General features: G+C 41.0%; 4 protein-coding genes across 15 annotated transcripts in view; all 4 read right to left on the bottom strand.

Moving 5' to 3' along the window:
- Positions 1–10: 10 nt before the first annotated feature.
- Positions 11–1,089, bottom strand: LOC119839070 (zinc finger protein 879-like). The gene has a single exon (XM_038365255.1). The coding sequence runs from the start codon at positions 1,062–1,064 to the stop codon at positions 21–23; it is 1,044 nt and encodes a 347-aa protein (XP_038221183.1). The 5' UTR covers positions 1,065–1,089; the 3' UTR covers positions 11–20.
- Positions 1,090–1,156: 67 nt separating this feature from the next.
- On the bottom strand, positions 1,157–2,536 carry LOC119839069 (zinc finger protein 431-like). The gene is made up of 2 exons (XM_038365254.1): positions 2,401–2,536; positions 1,157–2,320 (listed from the first exon to the last, which is right to left on the bottom strand). Exon 2 carries the CDS (start codon positions 2,271–2,273, stop codon positions 1,182–1,184), a length of 1,092 nt encoding a protein of 363 aa, XP_038221182.1. The 5' UTR covers positions 2,274–2,320; positions 2,401–2,536; the 3' UTR covers positions 1,157–1,181.
- On the bottom strand, positions 2,517–3,708 carry LOC119839068 (zinc finger protein 836-like). The gene has a single exon (XM_038365253.1). The coding sequence runs from the start codon at positions 3,695–3,697 to the stop codon at positions 2,549–2,551; it is 1,149 nt and encodes a 382-aa protein (XP_038221181.1). The 5' UTR covers positions 3,698–3,708; the 3' UTR covers positions 2,517–2,548.
- The window catches only part of LOC119839066 (gastrula zinc finger protein XlCGF26.1-like), a 33,184-nt gene continuing 9,775 nt past the window's right edge, over positions 3,694–27,102 (bottom strand). The window contains exons 5-6 of one of the 12 annotated variants that reach the window (XM_038365248.1): positions 12,592–13,649; positions 12,329–12,463 (exon numbers count right to left, since the gene is read on the bottom strand). In XM_038365248.1, the coding sequence (XP_038221176.1) occupies positions 12,592–13,649 (1,058 nt within the window). In that variant the 3' untranslated portion in view covers positions 12,329–12,463. The other 11 variants (XM_038365241.1, XM_038365243.1, XM_038365244.1 and 8 more) reach the window with 11 other exon arrangements.

Raw genomic sequence — 27,102 nt, 5'->3', positions numbered from 1 at the left:
GATCCAAACTTTAATGGACATTAATTACAATTAAAATCTTGAACATGCACCGTCATGTGGCGTCTCAAACTTTTCTCTTGTCTATAGGCTTTTTGACATATACCGCACACGAAATTCCTATCACCCGTGTGGGAATCCATATGCCTCTTCAATGTGGTAACACAACTGAAGCTCTTCGTACATATATGGCACTGAGTCTTGTCTGTGTGCTGTTTATTCGTGTGCGTGGTTAACGCTCTGCGACTGGGAAATTTCGACTTGCACACCTCGCATTCGAAGGTGAAAGTTATACCGTGCGCTTCTTTCAGATGTTTCAGTTTCCGGAAATGTTCAGAGAAACGCTCGCGGCAATGTGGACACCGGAGTATTTTCGATTTCGCCGAACCCTCGTGCGCTTTTTCAATGTGGTATTTGAGGTTGGAATTTGTGGTGTACGTTTTGCTACATTTCGGGCAAGGATAGCCGCCGGGGGAGTGCGTTTCTCGATGCTGTATCAAGCGCTGGTAGGTCATGAAACCGGCGCCGCATGTCTCGCAGACCGCATTGCTGAAGTGAACATTCATGTGTCGATTCAGAAGTATGAACGTTTGGAAAGATTTATGGCAAACGTGGCAAGAGAATTGTCTGTCTTTCAAGCTCAAATTGTAAACAATGAGCCCATTACCTGAAGGAGTGAAGATTTTGCTATGTTCTAAAGTTAAATGGGCTCGAATCTCGTCAATTTTCGAAAAGGTTGCACTGCATATCTTGCATTTGAGCTCAGATATATCTACTTTGACAGACTTCTTGCCTTTTGTGAGAAACTCCTTTAAAATTACATCTCTGTCCGGCATTTCGTGGTCGCTGCTATGATTCAACAACGCGTGCACTTCAGAGTATTTCTGTTCGCAAAAGAAACATTTGAAGTAATACCTACAAAAGATAAAAGGTTTCGCGGTTGTGCTTTCCAATAACAACGCTGCATTCTGTCGCTCAGACAGCGTCATCTCCCAAACACTGGACAGAACAGCTCGACGTCCCTTTCCTTCCATTCCTGAGAAGATAAGATTCCTTTTAAATACCATCTGTTTATAACATTCTACAAGCCATGCCAATAAGCCAAAACACAACTACGCATCTATTTATAAACTTGTTCAGTCATCTTAAATCTTTGTACTATACTTTTGTGAGATATTATAATTCTATTGGTTCAACACAGCAGAGCTGAAATTCTTCACGATCGCTTTGAACTGCCACTGAGGGTGCCACTGCTTCATGTGCTTGTTAAAATCGTTTCTATTGTGAAAGCCATGCCCGCATTCGCTGCACGTGAACTTCCAGATCGGCCCATGTACACGCATATGTTGTCGGAGCGTCCTCTCATGCATATACGCCTTCTGGCACACGTCACAAAAGAAATTCCGTTCGCCGGTGTGACCTCGCAAGTGCATTTTCAACAGGGACTTCGTCCCGAAGCACTTTCCGCAAATCTTGCATTGAATCTTTTGTGTGTGATGCTTTGTCGTGTGCTCAGTTAAGGCCCGTCGCGTCGGAAAGATGGCCTTACAAGCTTGACAGTCGAAGGTGAATGTAATACCATGCACTTCTTTTAGATGCGTCATTTTGCGATAATGCTCGGCAAAGCGCTCTAAGCAATGAGGACATTTCAGCGGCTTGATTCGCTTGGCATTCGTGACTTCGTGCTTTTTAAACAGGTGATAACGCAGCTTCAGTTTCGTGGGGAATACTTGCTGACAATTGCTACATTCGTGCACCCCGTTCTGGTGAACTATTCGATGGTTTATGAGACGTTGATGGGATATAAACCCGAGACCGCAGGTTTCACAAACCACACTGAAATGAACGTTCATATGCCTATTTAGAAGGAAGAAAGAATTGAAAGTTTTGCTACATTTATGACAAGATAGTAGACCATTATTGACTCTTAAATCGTACGGCATCAGCCCGTTCCCGGCGGAATTAAACTCCTTTTTGTGGCTGGCAATCAAATGTTTACGTATGTCATCGAGCTCCGCATACTTTTGGTCACAAATCCTGCATTTTAGATTAGAAACATCAACTTTAATAACTCGCTTTCCTTTACGAAGGTACTGTTTTAGCAGACTCGGTCTATCTGGCAGAGCGTGCGTGTCCGTGTGTTGCAACACAGCAGTAATCTCCGGAAAGATTTCGGTACAATAAAAGCATTTGAAATTCGCCTGCTGATAGTAGAAAGGCTTGACGGTAGTGTGTTCTAGAAACGTAGCTGCGTTTAATCTTTCATATATAGTCATTTGCCAAACACTCGAGCGGGCCGTGGGTCGCTCGAAATCCTGTGACGCTGAAAAGAAAACATGAGTCAGAACTATCTTTCAGATTACATTCCTACAAAAACCCGTGCAATACAACTATCAAACAAACCTTTTCAATAAAAAGAACGATGTGCATATATAGGTGATCAAGTATAAGAACAAAGTGCTCAATTTATAAAGTGTTAATCTAAATATGAATGAAGAATGTTTATTTTATCTTTTACACGTACAAATTTACAATAATCCATCGATCTAAATCATTTCTTGCAAGATTTAGCATGCGTTTCCATATTATCCTTCCTCGCATACAGCTTCCCGCACACCGGACATTTGAAATGCCTCTCCCCAGTATGAGTGAGGCCGTGCCTCGTCAATCTGTACTGAGTGAAAAACCTCTTACGGCACACCTCACATTCGAATTTCCGTTCCTGCATATGCACCGAACGCACATGCCTTTCTAACTGCGATTTCAGGTTGTACTCCCGGCCGCAAGTATCGCATCTATGCAGAACGACGCTCTGATGATGAACGAATCGTAGATGGACAATCTTCTTATAATTCGAAATGAACCGTTCTGGGCACATTGGACACGTGCGAGGGTACTGCTTCAAATGAACTCCACGCAAATGGATGCTCCTCTTCGCTGCACTAGTAAACACCTTCTCGCATACACTGCAGGGATATGAGCCAACCTGATGCACTTCCAAGTGACGTTTCAACAGATTGAGTGATATAAATCCGGAGCCGCACGTCTCACAACTGTAGTTATTGTAATGCCTATTCATGTGTATGATTAAGAGGCGCAGTTTAAAGAACTTCTCTCCGCACGTTTGACATTCAAAATCAACGCCATCCAATTTGAATGGTATGACATCTTGTATATTTGGATCGATACGTTTTCCGTGACCTTGCAAGTGGAGCTTGAGCAACCTTAGGTTATCGAGGGTACTTCCACATATTTTACACTGCATGTTGGACACATCGACCTTGACAATTTTTTCTTTAATTCGATTTAACGCGAGGCCTATTTCGTTCACTGTGTGTTCACTGTAATGCTCTCTGAGCGCGGTGGTATCTAGAAATAGTTTTGTACAAATAAAGCATCCATATTTGCTTCTGATATGTATAAACGGATACAGGTTAGAAAACTCAAAGAGGTTTAGTACATTCTCCTTCCATAACTCGCTCTTATCTCCTTTCTCCTCTAGACCTTTCGTTTGCTCTGTTTTAATATCACTATCTATTCTACTAACAAAACTCTTGTTTTCACTATTATTTTGGTGACTTGTAATCCGTAAATCATTTCCCTCAGTATGTCTTGAACGCGTTAACATTTCTTCCAATCCTAGAAAAAAACAAGAGACTAAAGGTTTTTGCAAAGAAAAAAAATAATTATTATTCAGCATATTGTTTATTCAAAAATCGCTTAAAACTACTAGTGGACAGTTAACTTAAATGAGATTTCCCTCCATAATGTCTGAGGTATTTTAATGTAATCACGATTTATGAGTTTCATTGCTTAATGTACAAATACTAGGTCTTAATTCGAGAGTACAATGTCTAATTCAATCACATAGTACAATTGATAATCACCAATCAACATATTATGCACAGCACAGCTCTTAAAAATAATAATAAAACAAAATAAATAGTTAGTAATACTTGAATACTTAATCACGCGTTTTACACAGAACCGGTTTCTGAAATGGAATAAAATTTGCTCGTTGATGCAGCGATAAGGCAAGGCAATGGGCAATTTATTTAAACTAGTCTAAAAAACCGATTAAAATATAAAAAAAAATAAATGAAAAATACTTATACATTTGAGACAGAGAAGATTATATAATTTATTGATCAATTGCTTTGTGACGTCATATGTTAATATATAAAACATGTCATAACGTGCGAGATTTGAAATTTTCTAATGCGATAACAATTTAATACTTCACTTTTCCTTTTATTTTTTTTATCAATACATACATCAAATTTAAAGTGACGCCACTTGGTGGGATTCCTTAAAGTGTGTCAACCTATGAGAGGGCCGCTTCAAAAACAACTAAAATTTGACTCAGTGGCGTAGCTATTATAGGGCCAGGTGGTGCAGTGCACCAGGGCCCCGGAGCTCAGGGGGCCCTCTAACCTCAGCTTTGAAAGAGGGTAGGAAGGCGGAAAGAGGGGGGGAGAGCCCGATTCTTTCCCTATGCACCAGGGCCCTTGTCCCCCTAGCTACGCCACTGAAATTCGTGTGATGTCAGAGATGGCACAGAAAATCTTTGCTCTTCGTGACCCATATTAAAATCACCCTGAGTTGAGTATGTTGTGTGAGTGATATCTCGCCCAAACAATATTCTAACAAAAGCGTATATCATACTTAAACAATTGATTCACAATATTAAAGAAATATCATAATTTTCTGTACAAATTTTAGGTATGATGCATAAATATTTCACAATGTTTACACATTATAGATGCATCAAATTAATAAATATTCGAATTATGAAATGAACAATTTATATCGTAGGTTCCAATCAGTTAGGACAGATTTATAAAAAATGTAACCTTTTATCAAGATCATAATGTGACAAAGAGTATTATTACAATTATTTACCAAGTCTCATTCCAACATTTGCATTGTAATTGTACGATATGTACTTAAGCATCTTAATTTGAGACATTCCAAAACGTTCCAAACCTAACTGGTAATTACGAAGGGTAAACTACCCTCAAAACTGCTTAATTATGACCAAGAACATTTTAAAATGTTAGACAACATCGTGCAATCGCAGGTGGTCCTTCAAATTTTTCCTGCGCAAAAACGCCAACCCGCAAAAGTCGCATTTGTGATTTTTCTCCCCCGTATGTATGATCATATGCCTCTTCAGCGTTTCCTTATTACAAAACCTCTGCGAACAGATTTTACACTGATGATTCCTCTCTTGCAAATGAACCGATCGCGTGTGACAAATTAAATGATATTTCAAATTGAACGCTCTGCCGCACGTCTCGCATTTGTGAACTCGCGTCGACTGATTGTGAACATCCTGTAGATGAATCGTTCGCCTGTAATTCGAGTTGAACCGCTCCGGGCACATGGGGCATCGCCTGGGGTACTGTTTCAAATGCACACCACGTATATGAAGCGACCTTTTGTACGCCGTACTGAACGCTTTAGTGCATCTATCGCAGGGAAAGTTACCCGTTTCGTGGACTTCCAAGTGCTTTTTCAACAAGCGCAGTGTCATAAAACCCGAGCCGCATATTTCGCAGCTGTAGTTGTTAAAGTGTACGCTCATGTGTATGACAAGCAGACGCACTTTGATAAAACTCTGATCGCATATCACACACTTGTACGTTTCATTGAAATCCAATTTGAACGGTATCATGTTGTCTTGTAGTTCTGGATCTATGGGCTTGTGGTGATCTTCCTTCAAATGAGCTTTAAGTTCCAATAAATCTTTAGGTTTGACAGAGCACAGTTTACACGCCAACTCGCTGACATCCACCTTTAAGACATTCTCCCTTCTATTGTTGAGCAACCGTTTCAACGGAGCGAAAGTGTGATTTTCGTTCATATGCTGCCGCAGTACCGACGTTTCGAGAAAAGGATGGGAACAGATGAAACATTTAAACTTATTATTCCCATATATGAAGGGGTACGCTGTGGAAAACTCAAACACAGTCAGGGCGTTCTGTCTATAATCTGATTGCTTCTTAAAAACTTGCGGCGTTTCTATAGCGACGATGTCTTTAATATCCACGGATACTTCTGGGCTCGTTCTTCCCACGGACACAGGGGACGGACTACGCGATACAGAATATTCGTTAAGTGACGGAACATTCACGGGGGGGTTTTTAAGTTGAATTTTACTGAAGTCCCTCACAGTCCCCAGCGGTTTACACAATGTCCAATCGTACGCAACTTGAAACAGTGGCGTAACTCGTTTTGCTGGCTCCTGTCTTTTCACGATCAATTCCACCGATTCCATGCCTAGAAAACAGAAACAAACTCTTTGTACTTTCCCTTTATTTTCATGCAGTGTATTGTTGGGTGCTCTGTGCTTCTTTGCTTAGTAAAAAATGCAGCGTTAATAACAATTAAGCTTAGATTTCTGTGTGGAGTATCGTGTTTTCATATTGATATGCATTGAACACCTTCATTTTATAGTTTATCACAATAGCCACTGATTGAAACTATAAACAACGTGAAATAGGGGTAACAGTTTAGGCTATAACGTTACGAAACTCGTCTATTTTAACCGTCGGATGATTTACTTTAACGTGATGTTTTAGACTACATTTCTGAACGAACGACCCACCGCAGTAGCTACATATAAAACGTCTATCATTTTCGTGTATCCTCATGTGTTCCCTCAGTGTATACTTCCTAGCGTAAGCCTTTTTGCAAACATTACAATGGAACTTTCGCTCCCCGCCGTGGCGGACCATATGCTCTTTTAATTCGGACTTCGAATAGAACTTCCATTCACACAGATCACAGGCATGCCTCTTCAATTTCAGATGCACCGTCCTAACGTGCACACCCAGCTTCCCACTAGACGTAAACACTTTTGTACAGAGCGTGCACTTAAACTCCTTTAACTTCAAACCGTGAACAGACGATATATGTTTATTCCTTTGAAAATAGTTCCTAAAGGTCTCCGGGCAATGTGGGCACCGGTGGCGTCTAACTTGTTTATGGACGTTGGCGAAATGCTCGTTTTTCGCATTCATCGATCTGTAAACTTTGTCACAACTCCCGCAAGGAAACGAGCCGCTCTCGTGTGAAAACGCGTGCGTGCGCAGCCGCTCCGGCGTGATAAAACCAGTGCCGCATTGCTCGCAAATAAAATTCTGATAGTGTACATTCATATGATGATTCAGCGTTTTGTATTCATCGAATTTCTCCTCGCATACGGCACAATTGAAAATGTCTTTCGTCACTTTAAAGGGCAATACATCGTCTGTTATATTCGCATCTACGTTTTTATTATGCACTTTGACCAAATGACATCGTAAATTATTCAAATCACTTATAATATCATTGCACAATTTGCACCTTATATCTGTTATGTCAACTTTAACTAATTCGTGCCTCTTTAACTTCGTCATGGCATATTTTATCGTGGTGAGAGCGACTGTATCATGTTCTATATAATTGTGGTCTCTCAAAATTGCCGGGTCGGCGAATTGTCGATCACAATAGAAGCAAATGTACAGATTCTTCATCCATCTAAATGGGCATATTCTCGAATGTTCCAGAAGCAACGAGGCGTTCTTTTTCCTCGCTTTAATGGCGTCAACGTCTTTCATTTTCCTAGCGTTCTCTTTACGCGTTTCAGTGTTCTCATCGACGACGATGTTCTCGCTATCGTCACCTAAAATAATAAAAAACGCGTTTGTACTTGAAACTTCAGACATGCAAATGCTTCTAAGTTTTCTTTCACCTCTGATACTTCATGTCATCATCGGTTCGGATGTAAGTTAATGTTTTAAAACTTAATTCTTAACCACATTATTAATTTCATAATTATTATTAACGTATACTTTTCATCCTTTTAGAAAAACAGACGCATGTGTGGCTAAATAACAGCAGAAGATATTTGATAATATTATTCAACTTCTTCATGTAATCTATTGACATAATTTTTTATTAATTTGTCAAATACAGGGAAATAGTAAAAATAATCCGTTCAATCTGTCATATTTATTGCTAAAAATACACATCATTCATTCGATACAATCGATACATAATACATTATAATCTTAAAACGCATCCTTGGCCTGCATAGGATGATGAACCCTAACGTGTTGTTTTAAGCTGCATTTCTGAATGAATGACTGTCCACACACGGGGCACACGAATCGCCTGTCGTTATTATGAATCCGCATATGCTCTCGCAAAGTCTTCAACCGCGCGTACGATTTCTTACAAACGTCACACTGATATATCCTAGCGCCTATGTGTTTTATACTGTGCTCCTGCAGCTCGTAGTTCGTGAAAAACTTCATGCCGCACGAACCGCACGCGTGATTGCGCTCCTGCAAATGCTGGGACTTAATATGGGCTGTGCGACGGCTGCACAGATCGAAAACTTTGGGACACGACGGACATGGGAAGAGAGCCGTCTTCTCCCCGTGGACTGTGTTCAGATGTCTCATCCGGTACTTGTACGAGGCGAACTTTTCATCGCATATGGGACACTTGTATCGCTTGTTCGACTTATGTACTCTTGACACGTGCGCGTACAACGCAGCGTATGAAGACAACATGTCACCGCAATGCTTGCACGGGAAATCACCGCGCTCGTGCGTCTTGGAGTGGTTGAGCATTCGTTGGGTTGTAGCGAACCCTTTCCCGCAAGTCTCGCAGATGAAATGCTCATAATGGTCGTTCATGTGCTTGTGGAGGCTGAGGAACATCTCGTACCGTTTGCCGCAAATCTGACAACAGTACTCGTCTTTGCACAGTTTGTAGGGCAAGATGCTTTCACCGTACGAACAGTCTATAGTCTTGCCGTGCTCCCGTATATGCGTTTTCAATTCACTATAGTCCCTAATGTGTTTGCCGCAAAATTTACAGACGGTGACCGCGAAATCCATTTTGAGCGGATCGTACTTTTTCGGCTTCAAAATCACGTCGCCGTGTAATTTCTGCGTGTGCTCCCTCATTTTCTCCGGCACCAAGAACGTGCTTTTACAGAAGAAGCACATGTATGTCCCCTTTCTGTACTTGAACGGGTACGCGGTGCACGAGGTCATGATCATTCGTATGTTCTTTCTGAATATAGCCCGACGCGCGTTACCCTGTAACCTTCGCTCAATGACCTCGTCATTAGATGCTACCGCCGTATATTCGGGTACATTTTCCTCCTCTTTTACTTTAACCTCGGCCATTTGTCCTAAAAATAGAAAAATATATATAGGTTCTTCTCATTGGCAACCTTTGTTAAAGCCCCTAAAGCACTACAACACAAAGTTCACGCGGCGCAAACAATATTAAAAATAGAGCTATCATTAGAGAGAGTTTTCAGCGTTGGGGTGATGTGTACGCAGATGATTTTTGAGACTGCACTTTTGTACAAATCCACTATTACAATATTCGCAGACGAAGCGTTTGTCGTTGTTGTGAATTCTCAAGTGTTCCTTTAAAGTCTTCATTCTTGCGTACATCTTTTTACACACTTCGCATTGAAATTTCCTCTCGCCCTCGTGCTTAACCATATGATTTCTCAGCTGAGCCGCGGTACCGAATTTATACGGACACTGTTCACATAAAAACGGCCTATGCTTTATGTGCACTTGTTTAATATGCCTCGTGCGCTGATTGTACATGGAAAACACGGACGTGCAAAAGTTACATGGATATTCGACTTTCTTCCCGTGAGAATTCCTCAAATGTTTTAACCTTTCCGAGTAGGTTTTGAATGCCTCGTTACAATATGGGCAGCGGTAGCGAAATTCGGAAGTATGCGTTAGATAGATATGCCTATTTTTCTGAAGTCTAGTCTCGAAAACCTTGTCGCATCTCGTGCACTTATTATTATCAGTTTCGTGGATAATTTGATGCGCTTTAAGTCTGTGGGCCGCTGAAAACGCCTTGCCGCAATGGCAACAAATGTTATTTGGATAATGCTGATTCATGTGCGTATTAAGTTTGGTAAATTGCAGGAATCTTTCACCGCAATGTGCGCATATCAACTCCTTATTTCTCAATAGGAATGGAGTGACGCCTAACCCTAGATCTTTTATAATCGGTTTCTCGTGATCAGCTATCAGATGATCTTTTAACGCTTCTAAGTCTGTCGTTTTCTCATTACATATGGTGCATTTGAGATTCGTTATCTCAACTTTGATATAGTCAAAAGTACGAGCGAATTTCAGTGCGTCGATTCTATTTGGATGCTGAGAGGTATGCTCTTGAATCGTCTCGAAATCGGCAAAGGTACTGGGGCAGTACGCGCACGTGTAACAACCCCGCCTCCACCTAAACGGACAAGCGTTAGAACACTCTATAACAATAGCCGCGTTGTCTCTTTGGTCATTAAACTTGCGCCTCTGTTTCCACATAATTTTCTTTGTTGATATATCGACCGGTCCTAAAAAAGAAAAAAAGTACCGTCAAATGTGCGCCGGAATATCAACACGTGTTTTAGGTGTACAGAGCTTTAAATACATGGCAATATCCTACGTTATTTCATGAATCCCTTCTTTTTCTTATGCACGACCCGGACATGAGAATACCGACCCGTGGCACTGACGAATGCGGCTGAACACAAGTGGCAGCGGTACTCAGATTTCTGATCGTGTATTTTATCGAGGTGCTGTAACCTAGAGTGATAGGACTCGAAAGGTTCATTGCAAAGCGGACAACGGTACCGTTTCTTTGGCCCGTGCGCAACCGCGACGTGTCTGTTTTTGAGAACTCGATTAGAAAACACCGCGTTACACGTCGGACACGCAAATTGGCCGGACTCGTGGCATTTCATGTGAGCGCGTAGCTTGTGTTTACCCGAATACCCTTTCCCGCAGGCGTGACACACGTAAGTCTGATAATGCATATTCATATGTATGGAGAGTGTCATAAAGCATTGGAATAGCAGCCCACAGTGAACGCAACGCAACTCTGTACCCGTTAACACGAAAGGTACAACTCCATTCTCAGAAGGTATGTCCTTATCATGTTGGTTAGCTAAATGTGATTTTAAATTGGACAGTTTTTCAACTGCGTGATTGCATATTGAGCAAGTTAAGTCCGAGATATCTATACGTAATGGAAACGAGTTTCTTATTTCCGGTTTCGTGATCAAATCCAGTTTATCGTGTGTTTGAGCGTGCACCCGCAATTCTATCATATTGACACAAATAACAGGGCAATAAGCGCACATTAGCTTTCCACGTAAATACCTAAACGCCACTGCATTAGAGAATTGTAATATGGCAGCCGCATTTGCTTTTTCTTCTACTACCCTCGTCTTCTTTTTCCATTTAACAGTGACGTTACTTGTAGTACCGGCCAACGCATCGCTTCCTAAAAATAAAAACGTTGTATCAAATTTTAACGATTGCCGATTGATAGATATTTCCCTTTGGGACGTTTACAAAAATGTTAAATAAAAAAATTATGTAATGAAAATCAATGAACGAAGTAATATGACTTTATTTCGTATGCAATATTTAGTTTTATGGATTATTGGCTTGTTCAGAATCAACAGACTGTCTCGGCCGGTCACTACTAAAGGTTACAGAATTATAACCGATTTTTCCATCTTTGTGAGCCACACGGACATGAGCTAATCGCTTACAGCTTGTCCCAAAACATTTCCCACAGTAAACGCACTCATAGTCCATTTTTTGCTGACCGTGCGTGTCAACCAGGTGCTTCACTCTCGCATAATATTTCGAAAACACCTCCGGACACCTCGGACAAGTGTACCTGATGCCCTTCTGATGCACCTTCGATCTGTGGCAGATTCGAGACGCTCTGGTTGCTAGTATCTCATCGCAAATGCCACATGGGAACGCGCCAACCTCATGCGATTGCACGTGAGTCCTAAATCTAGACTTAGATATAAATGCCTTCCCGCATGTATCGCAAACGTAATTTTTATAGTGACTGTTCATATGTTCGTTCATTTTCGCGAACGAAACAAAGTACATTGTACATTTGGGACATTTAAAGTTATTGGGGCTTAGTTTGAAGGGGAGTACGCCATCGCTGTACTCTAAATACAATTCCTTTCCATGCATTGAAACAATATGTTCTTTAAGAACCTCTATACTATCTAATCGTATACCGCATAGCCTACAACACAAGTCCGATATCTCGACTTTGACCATATTATTTTCAGTTAGTTTCGAGAATATCCGTTTAGTGGGCGCTTGCTGTAGATGATGCAAACGTATATGGTCCCTCAGTAGCTCTGGTTCCAAAAATCTGGCGTCACAGTAGGAACAATAGAACGCGCTCCGAAACCATCTGAAAGCCCACGCGGTAGAATTCTCCAGAATAGCGATAGCGTTCCTCCTCATCATAGTTTTGGCGATGCGCTTCTCAGACTCCTCGGCCAGCTCGTTGTTAGCGCGTCTCCGGCGTCGCATTTGACGCGGGCCTACTTGTTCCTTCAACCGCTTAGGCCTTCCTACCTTACCCTCTGTGTCCGCTATAGCGGAACCTAAAAACAAAATGACACTCCGTTACTTAGTAACATTTCGGTAAGTGTTTTAATTATAAAACACATATTCCTTATCAAATATTTATCAAAAAAAATCATGTATCACATTTATAATCAGAGTCATTTACCTACAAGTTGCATCCGAACTCATCGTGCACTTTCAGATGCGATCTAAGCGCTTTGCTCCGTAGAAAGCATTTTCCACAGACGTTACAAGAAAACTTCCTCTCCCCTGTATGTTTTACCATGTGCCGTTTCAATTCGTACGCAGTTTTAAAATGCCACTCGCAAAACGTGCAACTGAAGCTGCGCTTTTGTGGAAAATGCACCGAACGGACGTGCAGCGCGCGTCTCCCACTAGTCTTAAACGTTTTTTCACAGTACGAACAATCGTAGGACACCTCTTTAACCTTATGGGCTTCGTTCATATGATTCATTCTTTCATAGTATCCGGAAAACCGCATATCGCAGTGGGGGCATTCATACCTCGGCCCCTTCGCGTGTGCATTCGCCTTGTGATAATCCCTAGCGGCTCGCATCGTAAAGCTGCGTCCACATTTATCGCACGGAAAACAGCCCTTGATGTGAACCTCGGAGTGCTTCCTCAAGCGCGGCGCAGTCATGTAACCTTTACCGCACGTCGCGCAAATATAATGCTGGTAATGTGTATTCATATGTTCGTACAACTTGAGAAAGTTGTTGAATTTCTCTTCACAAAGCACGCACGACCAGAAATCCTTGTTGAGACTGAATGGTAAGACACCGTCCGGGTACGTTTCATCGAATTCGAATTTGTGCTCTAAAACATGGCGCCGCATGTGGGGCACGCCGGAGAAGGGGCACAGGCATATCCTGCATACAGCGTCCGTTACATCCACGTTTATTAGCGACATCTCTTTGAATTTACTGTATATATCCTGAACGGTGTGCAAAGTGGAACAGACGCCCACGTGTTCCCTGAGCTCTATGCAGCCGGTGAAGCTGTTTTCGCAATAGGCGCATTTAAACCTGTTAGTCTTCCAACGAAACGGGCTCAAGACCCAACATTCTAATATGGCGGTCGCATTCTTTTTCGTCGCAAATCTGGCCTCCGCTCTTGCGCTCCGTTGGTATTTGGGTTTCTCACTTTTAAATTGAGAGCACGATTCAATATCATTTAACTCGTTTTCGTCTTTTCCATGTTGTCCTAGAAATAGAAAAGAATCTCGTGAGCTCTCTGTTCTCGCAACTTCACTTTTCGATTTTACAAGACTTTTTCGAGATCATTCCACGCACTTGAAATTTAATGTTATCATTCATTTTCATTCTCTTTTCCATCCATTAAATTAGTAAATTATTTGAATATATAACAATTCAAATAGTGGTGATCTTTCGTATAATATATGATATTGAAATAAATCATGGATTTAATTAATACTCTCCATTTATTCCAATTGACAAACGGAATACATAAGTTTAATTTTTAGTTTTATATCGTTTAAATGCCTTATAAACTGAGTAATTTTAAATAGAAAAAAAATGTATCACGAGGCGGGATTCCAACCCGTGTCATTTGCCGAACTTAGCAACGCGTAACCTCTTCGATTGCTGAAGCGGCATCACGGGTTTTTTTTATTTCTATTTATAGCAAAGAATTTTCAGTACATACGGGATTTCCAGGGCAAACGAGTACAAACACACCACCTGGCTACGTCCATATTACATAAAAGACTATATAATTGAATGGAATTATATGTATACGATAATTTCTGATGCTGTAAAAACCAAGTTCTTAATTCTATTTCTTATACGTCGCAAGTCGCAACGGAGAGATTTTAAGGTATAATTTCTGTGTCACTTATGAAGCTAGAGAGTATTATGGGCTACTTTTAACCACGGTGAAACACCTCTTTCCCATAGGACTTTTCTTCAACCACAAACGCTACAAATTCTATTAATGGTTTTGCTCAATTTCAATATTTAACTGAACCTAAAAATATGTAAGGAAGCCGCAATACAAGACAAGACAAGACTAGACAAGGGGTATGAATCAGTATATGGAAAAACTAGCTGCGCCCCGCGGTTTCACCCGCGTAAGTCCGCAGCCCGTAGGAATATCGGGATAAAAAGTTGCCTATATGTTATTCCAGTTGTCCAGCTGTCTACGTATCAAATTTCATTGCAATCGGTTCAGTTGTTATTGCGTGAAAAAGCAACAAACACACACACACATCCTTACAAACTTTCGCATTACATAAATTCATCTTCACATTACGTTGTTAAATTACTATTCCTGCGCTAGTGCTTATAACGAAAACGTTTAGATCAGACAGGAGATGTACCTCTGCACGAACGTGGTACTGCTTTGCCTTAATGGTTTCTAAATTAATGCACTCACTTTTAAAATTCACAACCAAGTTAAATAATAGTAATGTCCAATGTAGAATTGCTTAACCTGCATAATATACATAAGAGAGCTATTTTTACATCTAGGATGGCGGTGTGCTAGCATACTACACGTATGCTAGCACACCGCAATGTTGTCAATTGAATGACTTTGATTAGGCCAGTATTCTTAATGGTACAGGGAATTCTATCCCAATTATATAAAACAATTCCACTGCCCTAATTATTTAATGTACTTATATTTTAAATCCGAATTAGATCGCTTACAAAGAACGCTTCCCAATCACGTATAATGTTTCTTAGCTATATGCTTATCCAAGGACAGTTTCGACATAAACGCCCTGGCGCAGTGGCCGCACGAGAACCCATAGTCCGTGTCCTTTTATACGTGTAGTATGCTAGCACACCGCAATGTTGTCAATTGAATGACTTTGATTAGGCCAGTATTCTTAATGGTACAGGGAATTCTATCCCAATTATATAAAACAATTCCACTGCCCTAATTATTTAATGTACTTATATTTTAAATCCGCATTAGATCGCTTACAAAGAACGCTTCCCAATCACGTATAATGTTTCTTAGCTATATGCTTATCCAAGGATAGTTTCGACATAAACGCCCTGGCGCAGTGCCCGCACGAGAACCCATAGTCCGTGTCCTTTTTCGACCTGTGGGACTTCACATTGTGGTGGTACTTCTGCGAGCGTGTCTTAAACGTCATATGGCACGTGGTGCACTCGTATGCGTCTGCGCCTGGCTTGAAATTGTGAATTTCTATGAAATGCCGTTTCCGCAATTCCCACGTCGCGAATCGAGGCTTGTCTTTACAATGCATACACATGTAAGGCATCGTTGTGTGCTGTGTTTTCATGTGCACACTCCTCTCCTCCAAGGTGGAGAAGGTCGCAACGCATCTGCTACAATTGTACTTGTTTTCGTGCGGAATTCTCTTGTGCGCCCGCAACGCCACCTCGGTGACGAAACCCTCTCCGCACGTGTCGCAAACGTAGTTCTGATAATGTTCCGAAGTGTGTTTCTTGAGGGAAAAGAAATCCATGAACTGCTGCTTGCATATCGCACATTTCCAACTGGTTCCGTCGTTTAGAGCGAAAGGTAAAACCCCAGGCTGAGCGTCGAAGTTGATGGGCTGTTTGTGGTCGTTCTTCAAATGCGTCAACAGGTCGTCCAAAGTATCTATTTTGATAAAGCACAGTTTACATTGCAGATTCGTAATATCGACTTTGAGAAATTCTTTATTCATACGCCTATTGAATACCGAGTTTATTTCGAAGTTCGCATGCCTGGACGCCATGTGCTGTCTCAATCCATTGGGATTACCAGACTGCACCCTGCAGAATATGCAGTTGAAGTTCTGCCCCCAAATCCTAAACGGCAACGCGGTCGAACATTTTAAAATTATCTCCGTATTGCTTCTATGTTTGAGCGCTTTCCCGAACCGAGGTTTATACGTGGCCGTGTAGCATTTGAAATTTCTTTCGTGCTGTCGCAGGCCATGTTCGGATAGGAACGTCGCACCGCATTTGTCGCACGTGAAGATTTTCACATGGGACCGCAAGTGGCAATTTATTTCGGGAAAATCGCGGAATATCTTATCGCATTCAAAGCAAATCCAGAGACCGGTATCGATTTGTTTATATGGCAGGACACCATAGGGAACGTCAAAGTTAACTGGCTTGGCGTGTTCACTGGATATATGGTGCATAAAGCCATCCACATTTTCAAAACTTCCGGAGCACAAGTTACATTTAAAATTGCTGACGTCGATTTTCAAATCATCGACCACTTTGTAGAAAGCGCTGTTATAATCAGCGTTTTCGTGACTATCTTTCATATGGGTCCTTAACAAGTCCATAGTTTCAAGCTCATCGTGGCAATAGGCACAAATGATTCTGTTAAATCGAGTTTTAAACGGGATTGCCGTTGAATGTCTAAGTATGAGAACCGCGTTTCGCCTTTGCGGGTTCTGGCTAACCGATCTTTCGAATAATCTCTTTGGGTTTTTCCTCTCAATTTCCCTTCTCGGCCCTAAAAAAGAAAAGTGCCACATCATTATTCCATTCCATACAATTCGGATTCAGCGACTACAATTCAGCGTCAGAACTCCGCAGGTCAAAAAAAAATCACACCTTATCCTCATGCGCATTATTTGAACGGTGACACTTATCTTGGCCAAATGTAGCCTCTATTCTTAACCTATTTAATAGACTGAATATTAGAAAGATCTATTTTTTACGAGATAATTTAAGTCATCAGTCGAAAGAAAACAAACAAGACTGATCAACGAGCTTTATTTTCACAAATTGTATACAAATTAATCTTCAAAAACGACTTCAGGGTGGTGGGATCGCATGTGACCTTGCAAACTGACTTTTTGGGCGAACTGTTTATCGCACAGCAAACACGGGAACCGCTTCGTCTCGCTGTGAATCCACAAGTGTTGCTTCAAACTCTTGCTCCGCGTAAACAACTTATGGCAGACCCCACACTCGTAGTGTTTCTCCCCAGTATGTCCCAAGCGGTGGTCGTCCATTTGTTTCTTGGAAACAAATTTTAATCCACAACAAGGACACATGTAGCCTTCGTCCGTGTGATTCAAACGAAAGTGTGAATAAAACAACCTACGAGAGTTGAATATTATGTCGCAGTCCGTGCACGCATACGTCAAGCCGGGCCGGCCGTGCACCTGGACGTAATGCTTCTGTTTAAGCTCCCACGACTTAAACTTCTCCCCGCAAACCACACAACAAAAGCCCCAACATGATTTCGACACTTGCAAGTGCTCCTTCCTCTCTTCAGAAGTAGCGAATTCGCTCCAGCACTTGCGGCATGTGAATTTACCAGAATGACTGCACCGTATGTGATATTTTAACGCTTCCACTGTCAAATAGCTCCTACCGCATACATCGCACGTGTATTTTAAATAGTGGGATGTCGTATGTCTGCAGAGCTTCGTCATTGTCGGCAGTTTTTTATCACAGAGGAAGCAAACAAACTGGTCATTGTCCACTCTGTACGGCTGCAAGCGAATCTCGGCGTCCAAGTCTATGTCACAACCGTGAAACTCGTAAAGATGCCTGGCGATTTCTGGTATGTCATTGCAAGGCAAGCCACATATTCTGCACTTCAAGTTCGTGCAGTCAACCTTCAAGTACTCCTTGCCTTTCGCACAATGCGCGAACGCAGTAGATATCGTAAAGGTCTTATGGTTTTCGTCCATATGCTGTCTATAATCGCTCGGCAGAAGGAAATCGTCGCGACAATATACACAGCACAAGGTATTCCCCCGGAGCCTGAACGGATAAAGCGTTGAATATTTCAATACCTCCTCGGCGTTTTTTTTCGCTTTCTGATTCACTTGATTCACTCCGTTTGACTCTAGAAAAGAAAAAATCCATAGGTCACTGATGTAAATCGCTTATTGCCACGAGCCTAATCCGATATTATGAAAAATCTATTATCTCGACTACACGAAATCTCAAGTAGTGAATAGGAAAGAGTTTAAAACAGTATAAGTTATGTTTTATTGCAAAACTGTAATAAATCGAGTTTAATTTTATATAATACGTTATATAATGACTTATAAGTTATATAATGACCGATAATATGGTGCATTTCACAGACATCCTCGGTTCTGTTTAAGTTATGGCATTACAAAATTATCATTTCTTTTCGATCAATGTCCCCTTAATGCATTATCCATTTATAACCTTGATAAGGTAAACACGAAATTAACATAAAATACAAAATAATACTGATATATTATATTTAGCCTCACATAACAACATATTCATAAATCGAAATGTTTCCTCGCGACATGTTTATCTAAAAACAGCTGAGTGGTAAACGCTTTGGGGCAACTATGGCAAGGGTAGTTCAATTCAGAGTCCTTCTTCATCCTATGCGTTCTCGCCATGTGATTATACTTCCCCGATCGCGTCTTAAACGTTTTCTGGCACGCCGAGCATTCATATTTATCCGCTCCAGTCTTATAGTTGTGCACTTCCATCAAGTGTTTCTTACGCAACTCCCAGTTAGCGAAACGCGGCTTGTCCTTACAGTACACACACATGTAGGGTGTGGACGTGTGCTGCGTTTTCACGTGGATGTTCCGCTCCTGTAACGTGGAAAACGTTGCTATGCACCGGCTGCAATTGTATTTGTTCTCGTGTGGTATTTTCGTATGCGCCACCATAGCTGATTCGGTGATAAACCCCTCGCCGCACGTATCACAGACGTAGTTCTGAAAGTGTTCCGACGTGTGTTTCTTGAGCGATACAAAATCTTTGAATTCGTTCGGACACATGGTGCATTTCCATATCGAACCGTCGTTCAAACGAAATGGCAGCAGACCTATCTGCGCATCGGTTATGATCGGTTGCTGATGGTCGTTCTTCAAATGGTACGTCAACGTTTCGAAATTATCTATGGGCATAAAGCATAGCTTACACTGTAAGTCTGTTATGTCGATTTTCAAGTATTCCTTGCCGAGTTTTTTATAGAACGCCGTTTGTACCTCGTAATTCTCATGCTGAGAGGCTACATGCGCTCGCAAACTACTAGGGTTATTCGTTTGCACCCTACAAAAGACACAGTTGAAATTGCTTTTCCACGTTCGAAATGGGCATGCTGTGGAACATTGGAGTATGATCTCTGCGTTGGTACGAGGTTTGAGCATCCTGCCGTTTCTAGCTTTATATGCCGACCTCAAGCACTTGACCTGCCTGTGGTGGTCCTTTAGCGCATGATCAGACACGAAAGTTGTCCCGCATTTGTCGCAGCTGTAATTCATAAAGTGAGTGAGTATGTGACGGTTGAAATGGATGAACTCCTTGCTAATTTTCTGACAGTACACGCAGACCCACTGATTCCCCTCATTTTGTTTATATGGAAGCACGCCAAAACGCGCATTAAACCGAACGGGCTTATTATGCTCTCGCGATAAGTGCCCCATTAGTGTGTCAATGTCTTGAATATCCTGATCGCAGAGCGTACACTTCAAACCAGTGATATCGATTTTGACTAAATTATCCTTAGTTCTATAGAAGACGTTTTTAAAATCCGAATTCAAGTGGTCGGCTTTCATGTGATACCTAAGATTCGCTAACGAGTCATAATCGTCGTGACAGTACGCGCAAAGTATTTGACTGAATCTCATTTTAAATGGATATGCCGTGGAGTATTTGAGTATGAGCTCCGCGTTACGACGCTGCGGAGTTTGATAAACGAGTATTATTCTCTTGGCGTCATTGCGCCCGCGTATTTCCAATTTGGACCCTAAAAACAAAAAAAGAAATTGGTCAGTCAAACAACCAATGCGGTATTCTACAATCGGTATACGATAATAATCCATGCACGTAATCCTACGTTGTCTTTGTAAGCTAAGACTTTCAAAATATAATGGGCAACTACTCGTATTTTAGTTAGGGTCGATGAACGAAATTATCTAGTGCTTTTCGCAGAATTATCCGGTGAAACGAATGTCCTAGGATGTCTGAGATATTAAATAAATTAGGTAATTTAAAACTACCATATAGTTTATAACTGTTTATCGAAAATATATTGCGCTTTTTACATTTTTCATAATTCAGCATTAATATTTAACTAAAGGTTGTTTATTTACACAACGAATTATTAACGTAATTGAAATCCAGGATTATCAAACGAACATTTCTCATACGTTCATTAAATCCGGACATCAGGGTGATGCGTTTTCATATGCGACTTGTAGCTGACCCTTTGATTGAACTTCTTATTGCACGGTTTACATTCGAATCTCTTAACTTCATTATGTATCCACATATGTTGCCTCAGATTTGCTTTCCTCGGAAACGACTTGAAGCACACCGAACAGTCAAACAATTTGACACCAGTATGGACCACCGAATGCTCCTCCAAATAGCGCTTGGTACTAAACTTTTTGCCACAATACGAGCAAACGAAACACAGCGCCGCGTGAGTAGTTGCAAAATGATTCCTGTACGTATAGCGCGTGTCAAATTTCAGCCCGCATTCCGGACAAGAATGGGTCCTTTTGACGTGCCCATGCACATTCACTAAATGCTCCTCCTTCTGCGACCATTTCATGAACCGTTTCGTGCATATCACGCAGTGGTAGACCCAGCAATTTGAATTCTTCTCGACGTGCTCCCGTTTCGCTTCTAACGACCCGAAAGTCTGTTTGCAGCGTCTACATATCCGCTCTGCGGTTATATGGGTAAAATTTATGTGCTGTTGCAAAGAACTCTTTGTCGTGTAGGATTTTCCGCACTCTTCGCACGTAAAGTTCTGATAGTGAGACGACATGTGCCTGCTCAGTTGTCGCAAACATGGAAAATTCTTGTCGCACAATCCACATAGGAGTTTATCCTTCTCAAACCTAAACGGTTGCACGCCCAAATGCACTTCGAAATTAATGTTCAAGTCGTGCGCATCATTCAAATGGTGGGCCGCATCCACGATCTTTTGGAAGGTCACACTGCATTTTCTGCAGCGTAGCTCAGTGCAATCCACCTTCAAATAGCCCTCGTAAGGGCAGTGCGAGAAGACCGTTTTTACTTTGATGGAATCGTGTTCCGCGTTCATGTGCTTCCTGAACTCCGAGGGATCGGTGTAGTCCTCACAACAGAACACACACATGACCGTGTTCTCGGGCAACCGAAACGGGTAGGCTGTACAATATTTGACGATAATGCCGGCGTTTCGCCTCACGATGGACAAGGGGACCGGATTGTCTAGAACAGACAGAAATGCCGTGTCATTTGCTGATATGCGACACCCGAGCTTTTCAATTCGGAAGGTGCACTTAAACTGAACGGTGACTATCATGATGGAAGTACTAGTATTAAAGGTTATTCAGTTGTTTGTTAGTATTGATTAAAAGTAATAGAAATACTGCTATTTGAAACTTCGTTTCAAAGCGCCTTTGGGTCGTCATAATATAGAAAAATAATGGATAAATTACCAACGGAGTTGAGTCGGAATCGGTACGTCAGCTTTAAATTATATGCTGTCAATGCATATACTTAAAACTGTTTGTTAGTACTTTGAGATAAGATTGAAGATCTTAATAGCAAAATTGATCCTACCCCGACCTGGATCATTATGAACCAAGCATTTTTCTGTCGAACAAATAATGAAAATAAAAGTCGTAAATCGTTCAACACAAATGTATTTATTTGAAACGTTAAACTTAAAAATAACTTAAAATTCGAAAGTCTTAATAATGAAAATAATGTAATCATAGTGATACAATCTTTTATACTCTCATAATTAATTGGCATCTATTAATTTTAATCATATTTAAAAAAAAACAACAAAACTAAAGTGTCACTTACTAGAAAAAAGTTCTGATAACTTTTATGTATACCACAGAAAATATCCTTCTAATTTATATAAGTTATAATTATAACGCGTACATTTTATCGTATATAATAACAAATAACGCGGAAACAAATAAAATTTTATTAATCAGTTTATGTGGTCTGTAACATGGACCATTCTTATATCAGTAAGATTGTCAAGGTTTGCTAATAAGGGTGATAACTTCTTAATATGTGAAGGTATGCAGCTTCATTACGTAACGCGTTACGGTGCCAGTCGGTCCGTCTTCGCTTTTTCTCCCACTCACATAGAAGCGCTAGTATTCGAGACGGAATCGTTTATTATTTTTATTTTTTTATTTCCCCTGTTTTAACAATATTTGACATAAAACCCTGACCGATACATTGACAGAGAATAACACATTCATGTTGATATTTGCTCTCGCACTTTGCCAAGAATCAGAAGATGGATGTTTTTAATCAGGAAGCGTTAGAAACATGGCGTCACTTTTTAGTGCAAAAAATATGTCCATATATGACGTATTTATGTATTTTCACATTTTTAAAACTGAAGTTTATCAAATCGCGCCCAAGAACGATATGTCCCATGATTTTTTTAAAGACATAACATGACAAAGTGTAATGAGTATAACGTGTATGTGTGTGTGTCTGTGACTATTGTGTGACAAGGTTACTTCTTACTTTACTGAAATGAAATATAATTATCTAAAATATATAATACAGAACTTATGTATTGCCTAGTTATGACAAATTTTATTAACATGTTGCAATTTTAAGAGAATCGTTATTATTTGCAAAATAATATAGAATAGGATGATAAATCAACAGCTTAACTTAAGCATAAGCTTAAGTTGATTTATTTGTGTTCAATTTCTCTAATAATTGTTTTCATGATTATGACATAGCAAGGGGGCTTAATTCAATTTACCATATTAATTTTCACATGTATTCTTATAAAACAACGTTATATTTAATACTGGACCTTGCTCTTGCAATATTTGACAGCCCTACTTTGAATGTTCTTAGAATTTTCACAGCTACACGCTGGAGTATGAGCAAAACCAATCTACTCCAAATCCGATTCACCACCGAACCGTCTATACGTCACTCTTATCGACACTAAGCAAGATTTTCACATTTTTGTTCTGCATATCCTGATAGTCCTCTAGGTCCGGGTGATACGACTTCATGTGACTCTTCCACGTCACCCGTTGATTGAACTGTTTGTTGCACAGCGTACAACTGAACCTCTTCAATTCGCTGTGAATCCACAGGTGCTGTATCAGATTCTTCTTTCTCGGGAAGGATTTTGAGCACACCGGACACGGGAACAGTTTCTCCTTCGTGTGAACCACCCGGTGCTCGTCCAGGTTCTTCTTGGTGTCGAACTTCAGCCCGCAACACGTGCATATGTACACGTCCTCCGTGTGCGAGAGCCTAAAGTGCGTTCTGTACTTTTTCCTGTCATCAAACATTTCCGGACACTCCGGGCACACGTACGTCTTTTTGGAAACGCCGTGCACCTCGCTCAGGTGCATCTGCTTGCTCTTCCACGAGACGAATCGCTCGCTGCACATGTTGCACATGTTGGTCCAGCACTTTTTCGACGTGTTTATGTGCTCGCGTTTCGCTTCCAGCGTGTCGAAGGTCATCTTGCACTTTCTGCATATTCTATTCCCGCCGCTGTGCGAGTAGGTGATGTGGTGTTTCAGTGTTGTTATAGTGGAGTACGATTTCCCGCACGCTTCGCACGTATACTTCGAAAAGTGGGACTGTGTGTGTCTGCTCAACTGTCTGAGGCATATCGCTTTGCTGGGACACAATGCGCACATCAGCTTGTCGCCTTCCAATCGGAACGGTTGTATGCCCAAATCCTGGGTCACGTCCAGCGGTTTCTGGTGGGTATCGAATAGATGGCTCGCGGCATTTTCGAGCGTGTCAAACGGCATTTCGCAGATGCGACACGACAGATCTGTGATATCGGCCTTTAGGAAACCCTCGGTGACGTGTGCGAACGCCATGCGCACTTTGAACGTGGCATGTTCGTCAACCATGTGCTTTCTATAGCTGGGGCCGTCATGGAAGCTCTCACAGCAATATACACAGACCATGGACTCCTCGGGCAGTCTGAATGGGTACAATGTCGTGTATTTCACCAATATCTCCGCGTTCCGCTTGGCCATCATATACTCATTGCATACTTCTAGAACAAAAAGAAATGCCGATGGTCATTTAGATGGTCTTTGGCATGTGTCTTCTTCTTCTATATCTTGCTAAGTGTTCGTTTAGTGGCTTGCGTTTGGGATTTATATCTATGTAGGGATACGCTTAAAAACGGCACGCGCTACGCATCTTTTCCTTATATTTCAATAAGAAAAAGATTATGCATTCACGGTATGGTAGGAAGGAAAAGTTATATGTTTTACGATAAATTATGGATATGTAATATCTTTTTATTAAAACGGAAAATAAGTCAGATAAAAAAAAATATAAAAAAAAATTCCTATTAATTACTACAAGTACGTAGTATATGATCATACTCAAAGTCATTTAATTAAAATTATTATTATTATAGATATAAATATAGAGATCTTTTGAAAAATAATCACTTCGAATAAGAAAAAATATATTGCAACCACAAATTTCTCACATTATTAACGAGTACAAATCTTAACCTATCCAACAACAACAACTATAATTTTTTTTCATAAATTTGTGCATCTTCTTATAACAACATAACAAACCTACATTTTACGATATAGTAAATCTACCCTGAGTCCCGTTTACATTTCCATTTATCCGATAAAATATTGGTACTTATGAATTATATTTGACACCGTTGAATTATGGACAACATCTAATCAAGTGTTTTCTGGACTCTACGTTTAATATTAAACACAATCAAACGTTTAATATGTTTCTATGGCATCTTCTAAATAGTTAGCTCAATTAAAAATAACATAATATATTGGCGCTCTGCAATAACAATCAAATGATTATCCAGCCTTTCAGATACTTATGGTTGTAAAGATTTTCTCGTCGAACAAAAGTGTACAATCATCAATTGTCTTTTTGCCCTTTATCAATGTTTTTATACGTTAAGGTCTGTATCTATTCCATATGGAGATTTTTTCCAAATAAATTTATAACAATTGTATAAAATTGGGAACGTTATAAGGCAACACTTAGTTCCTAAATCGGATCGGACTCAGTGGAAATAAGAGAAGCCATTGGACGAACAATCAAAAATCCACTATTTCCGGGTGGTAAGCTTTCATGTGCGTCTTCCAGCTGACCCTCTGGTTAAACTGCTTACTGCAGAGTTTGCATTCGAACCGCTTGTACTCGCTGTGCACCCAGCTGTGCTGGATCAAATTCTTCTTTCTCGAGAACGACTTGGAGCAAACCGAGCAAGTGAACGCCTTCTCTTTCGTATGAGACACGGCGTGCTCGTTCAGCGATCTTTTATTATCGAATTGTAAGCCGCAAAAGGAACACGTGAACACGTTGGTCGTGTGCGAGAGCACAAAGTGCGCTCTGTAGGGTGTCCATTTGTTGAACACCATGGAACATTCTGGGCATTTATACTCCTTCGGACCTTGGCCGTGCACTTCGGCGCAGTGCTGGAACTTCGCCTTTCTCGTCATGAACCGCATACCGCAATACGGACAACTCATCGGCCAGCACTTCTCCGAGCTCAACACGTGCTGCCGCCGCGCTTCCGTATTCGGAAACACCTGCTTACACTTGATACAGACCTTCGTGTCGCTGTGGCCGTACTGTTTGTGGCGGTGCAAGTTCTCCCTGTTTATATACGACTTGCCGCACGTCTCGCACGTGTACTTGTGGTAGTGGCTGCTCGTGTGCCGGCTCAGTTCGCGGAGACTCGGCAGCTTGACGCTGCACAACGCGCAGACCCACCTCTCGTGGCCCAGTTTGAACATCTGCATGCCGACCTCGACGTCCGTGTTAAGATCTTTCGCGTGCGCCACCAACAGGTGCTTCGAAATCTCCTCCAGCGTGTCCAATTGGACTGAGCAGAGTCTACACTTAAGTTCCGTGCAGTCGACTTTCAGATATTCCGTGTAATTGTTCCCAACGTGCGCGAACGCTGTTTTAACATTGAAATGCGAGTGTTCGGTGGTCATGTGATCTCTATACTCTTGGGGGTCGTCATAACTGTCGCAGCAGTAGACGCAAACCATCGAATTATTCGGTATCCTAAACGGATACGCGGTTGTGTATTTCAAAACTACCTTTGCGTTGAGACGCGCCACGACTAACCAATCGACTTCTAGAACAAACAAGAAATAAATGCCGTTGACATGTGCTCTTCTGGTTAGATAAAAATATATGGTGTTAGATGGTCCTTAGTCGATAACTGAATGGATATTGGCTGTCATTCGCTCATACGTCAGAGTTAGTTAGGTAAACAATCGCGCAAACATTTTACACGCGTAGGTATTGGTGGATGGGTAATTATTTTTATTTACTAGTATTTATTAAGTAGTATGTGGGTTATTGAGTCTCATACTTGTCGCCTTCGATAAAGCACTAATGCCCTGTGCCCTTATTTCCAAACTCATTATCTGTGATCAAACTGTTTGTTTGGTCGATTATGTAGCATTGTCAAAATATATTATATAAGTAATGGGAAAAATGTATAAAATTTGATGCATTTAGATGTTTTATTACTTAACCGTTTTTAAATCTATACTAATATTATAAAGCTAATATGTTTGTTTGTTAATCTCAGGAACTACTGGTCCGATTTGAAAAATTCTTTCAGTGTTAGATTGCCCATTTATTGCGGCAGGCTATAGGCTATACTTAGTCTGGCCATAAATACTGTTACACTTAATTATAAAAAAATATTACATTTGAATTTCGAA

The sequence above is a fragment of the Zerene cesonia genome, unplaced genomic scaffold, assembly GCF_012273895.1.
Source record: "Zerene cesonia ecotype Mississippi unplaced genomic scaffold, Zerene_cesonia_1.1 Zces_u007, whole genome shotgun sequence".
In the NCBI taxonomy this organism is placed as follows: Eukaryota; Metazoa; Arthropoda; class Insecta; order Lepidoptera; family Pieridae; genus Zerene; species Zerene cesonia.
Note: the sequence above shows the minus strand (reverse complement) of the source record. Positions and strands in the feature narration are given on the sequence as shown.

Excerpts from the sequence above, each read along its gene's own strand:
- LOC119839069 (XM_038365254.1), bottom strand. The coding sequence starts at position 2,273 with ATGACTATATATGAAAGATTAAACGCAGCTACGTTTCTAGAACACACT.
- LOC119839070 (XM_038365255.1), bottom strand. The coding sequence starts at position 1,064 with ATGGTATTTAAAAGGAATCTTATCTTCTCAGGAATGGAAGGAAAGGGA.
- LOC119839068 (XM_038365253.1), bottom strand. The coding sequence starts at position 3,697 with ATGCTGAATAATAATTATTTTTTTTCTTTGCAAAAACCTTTAGTCTCT.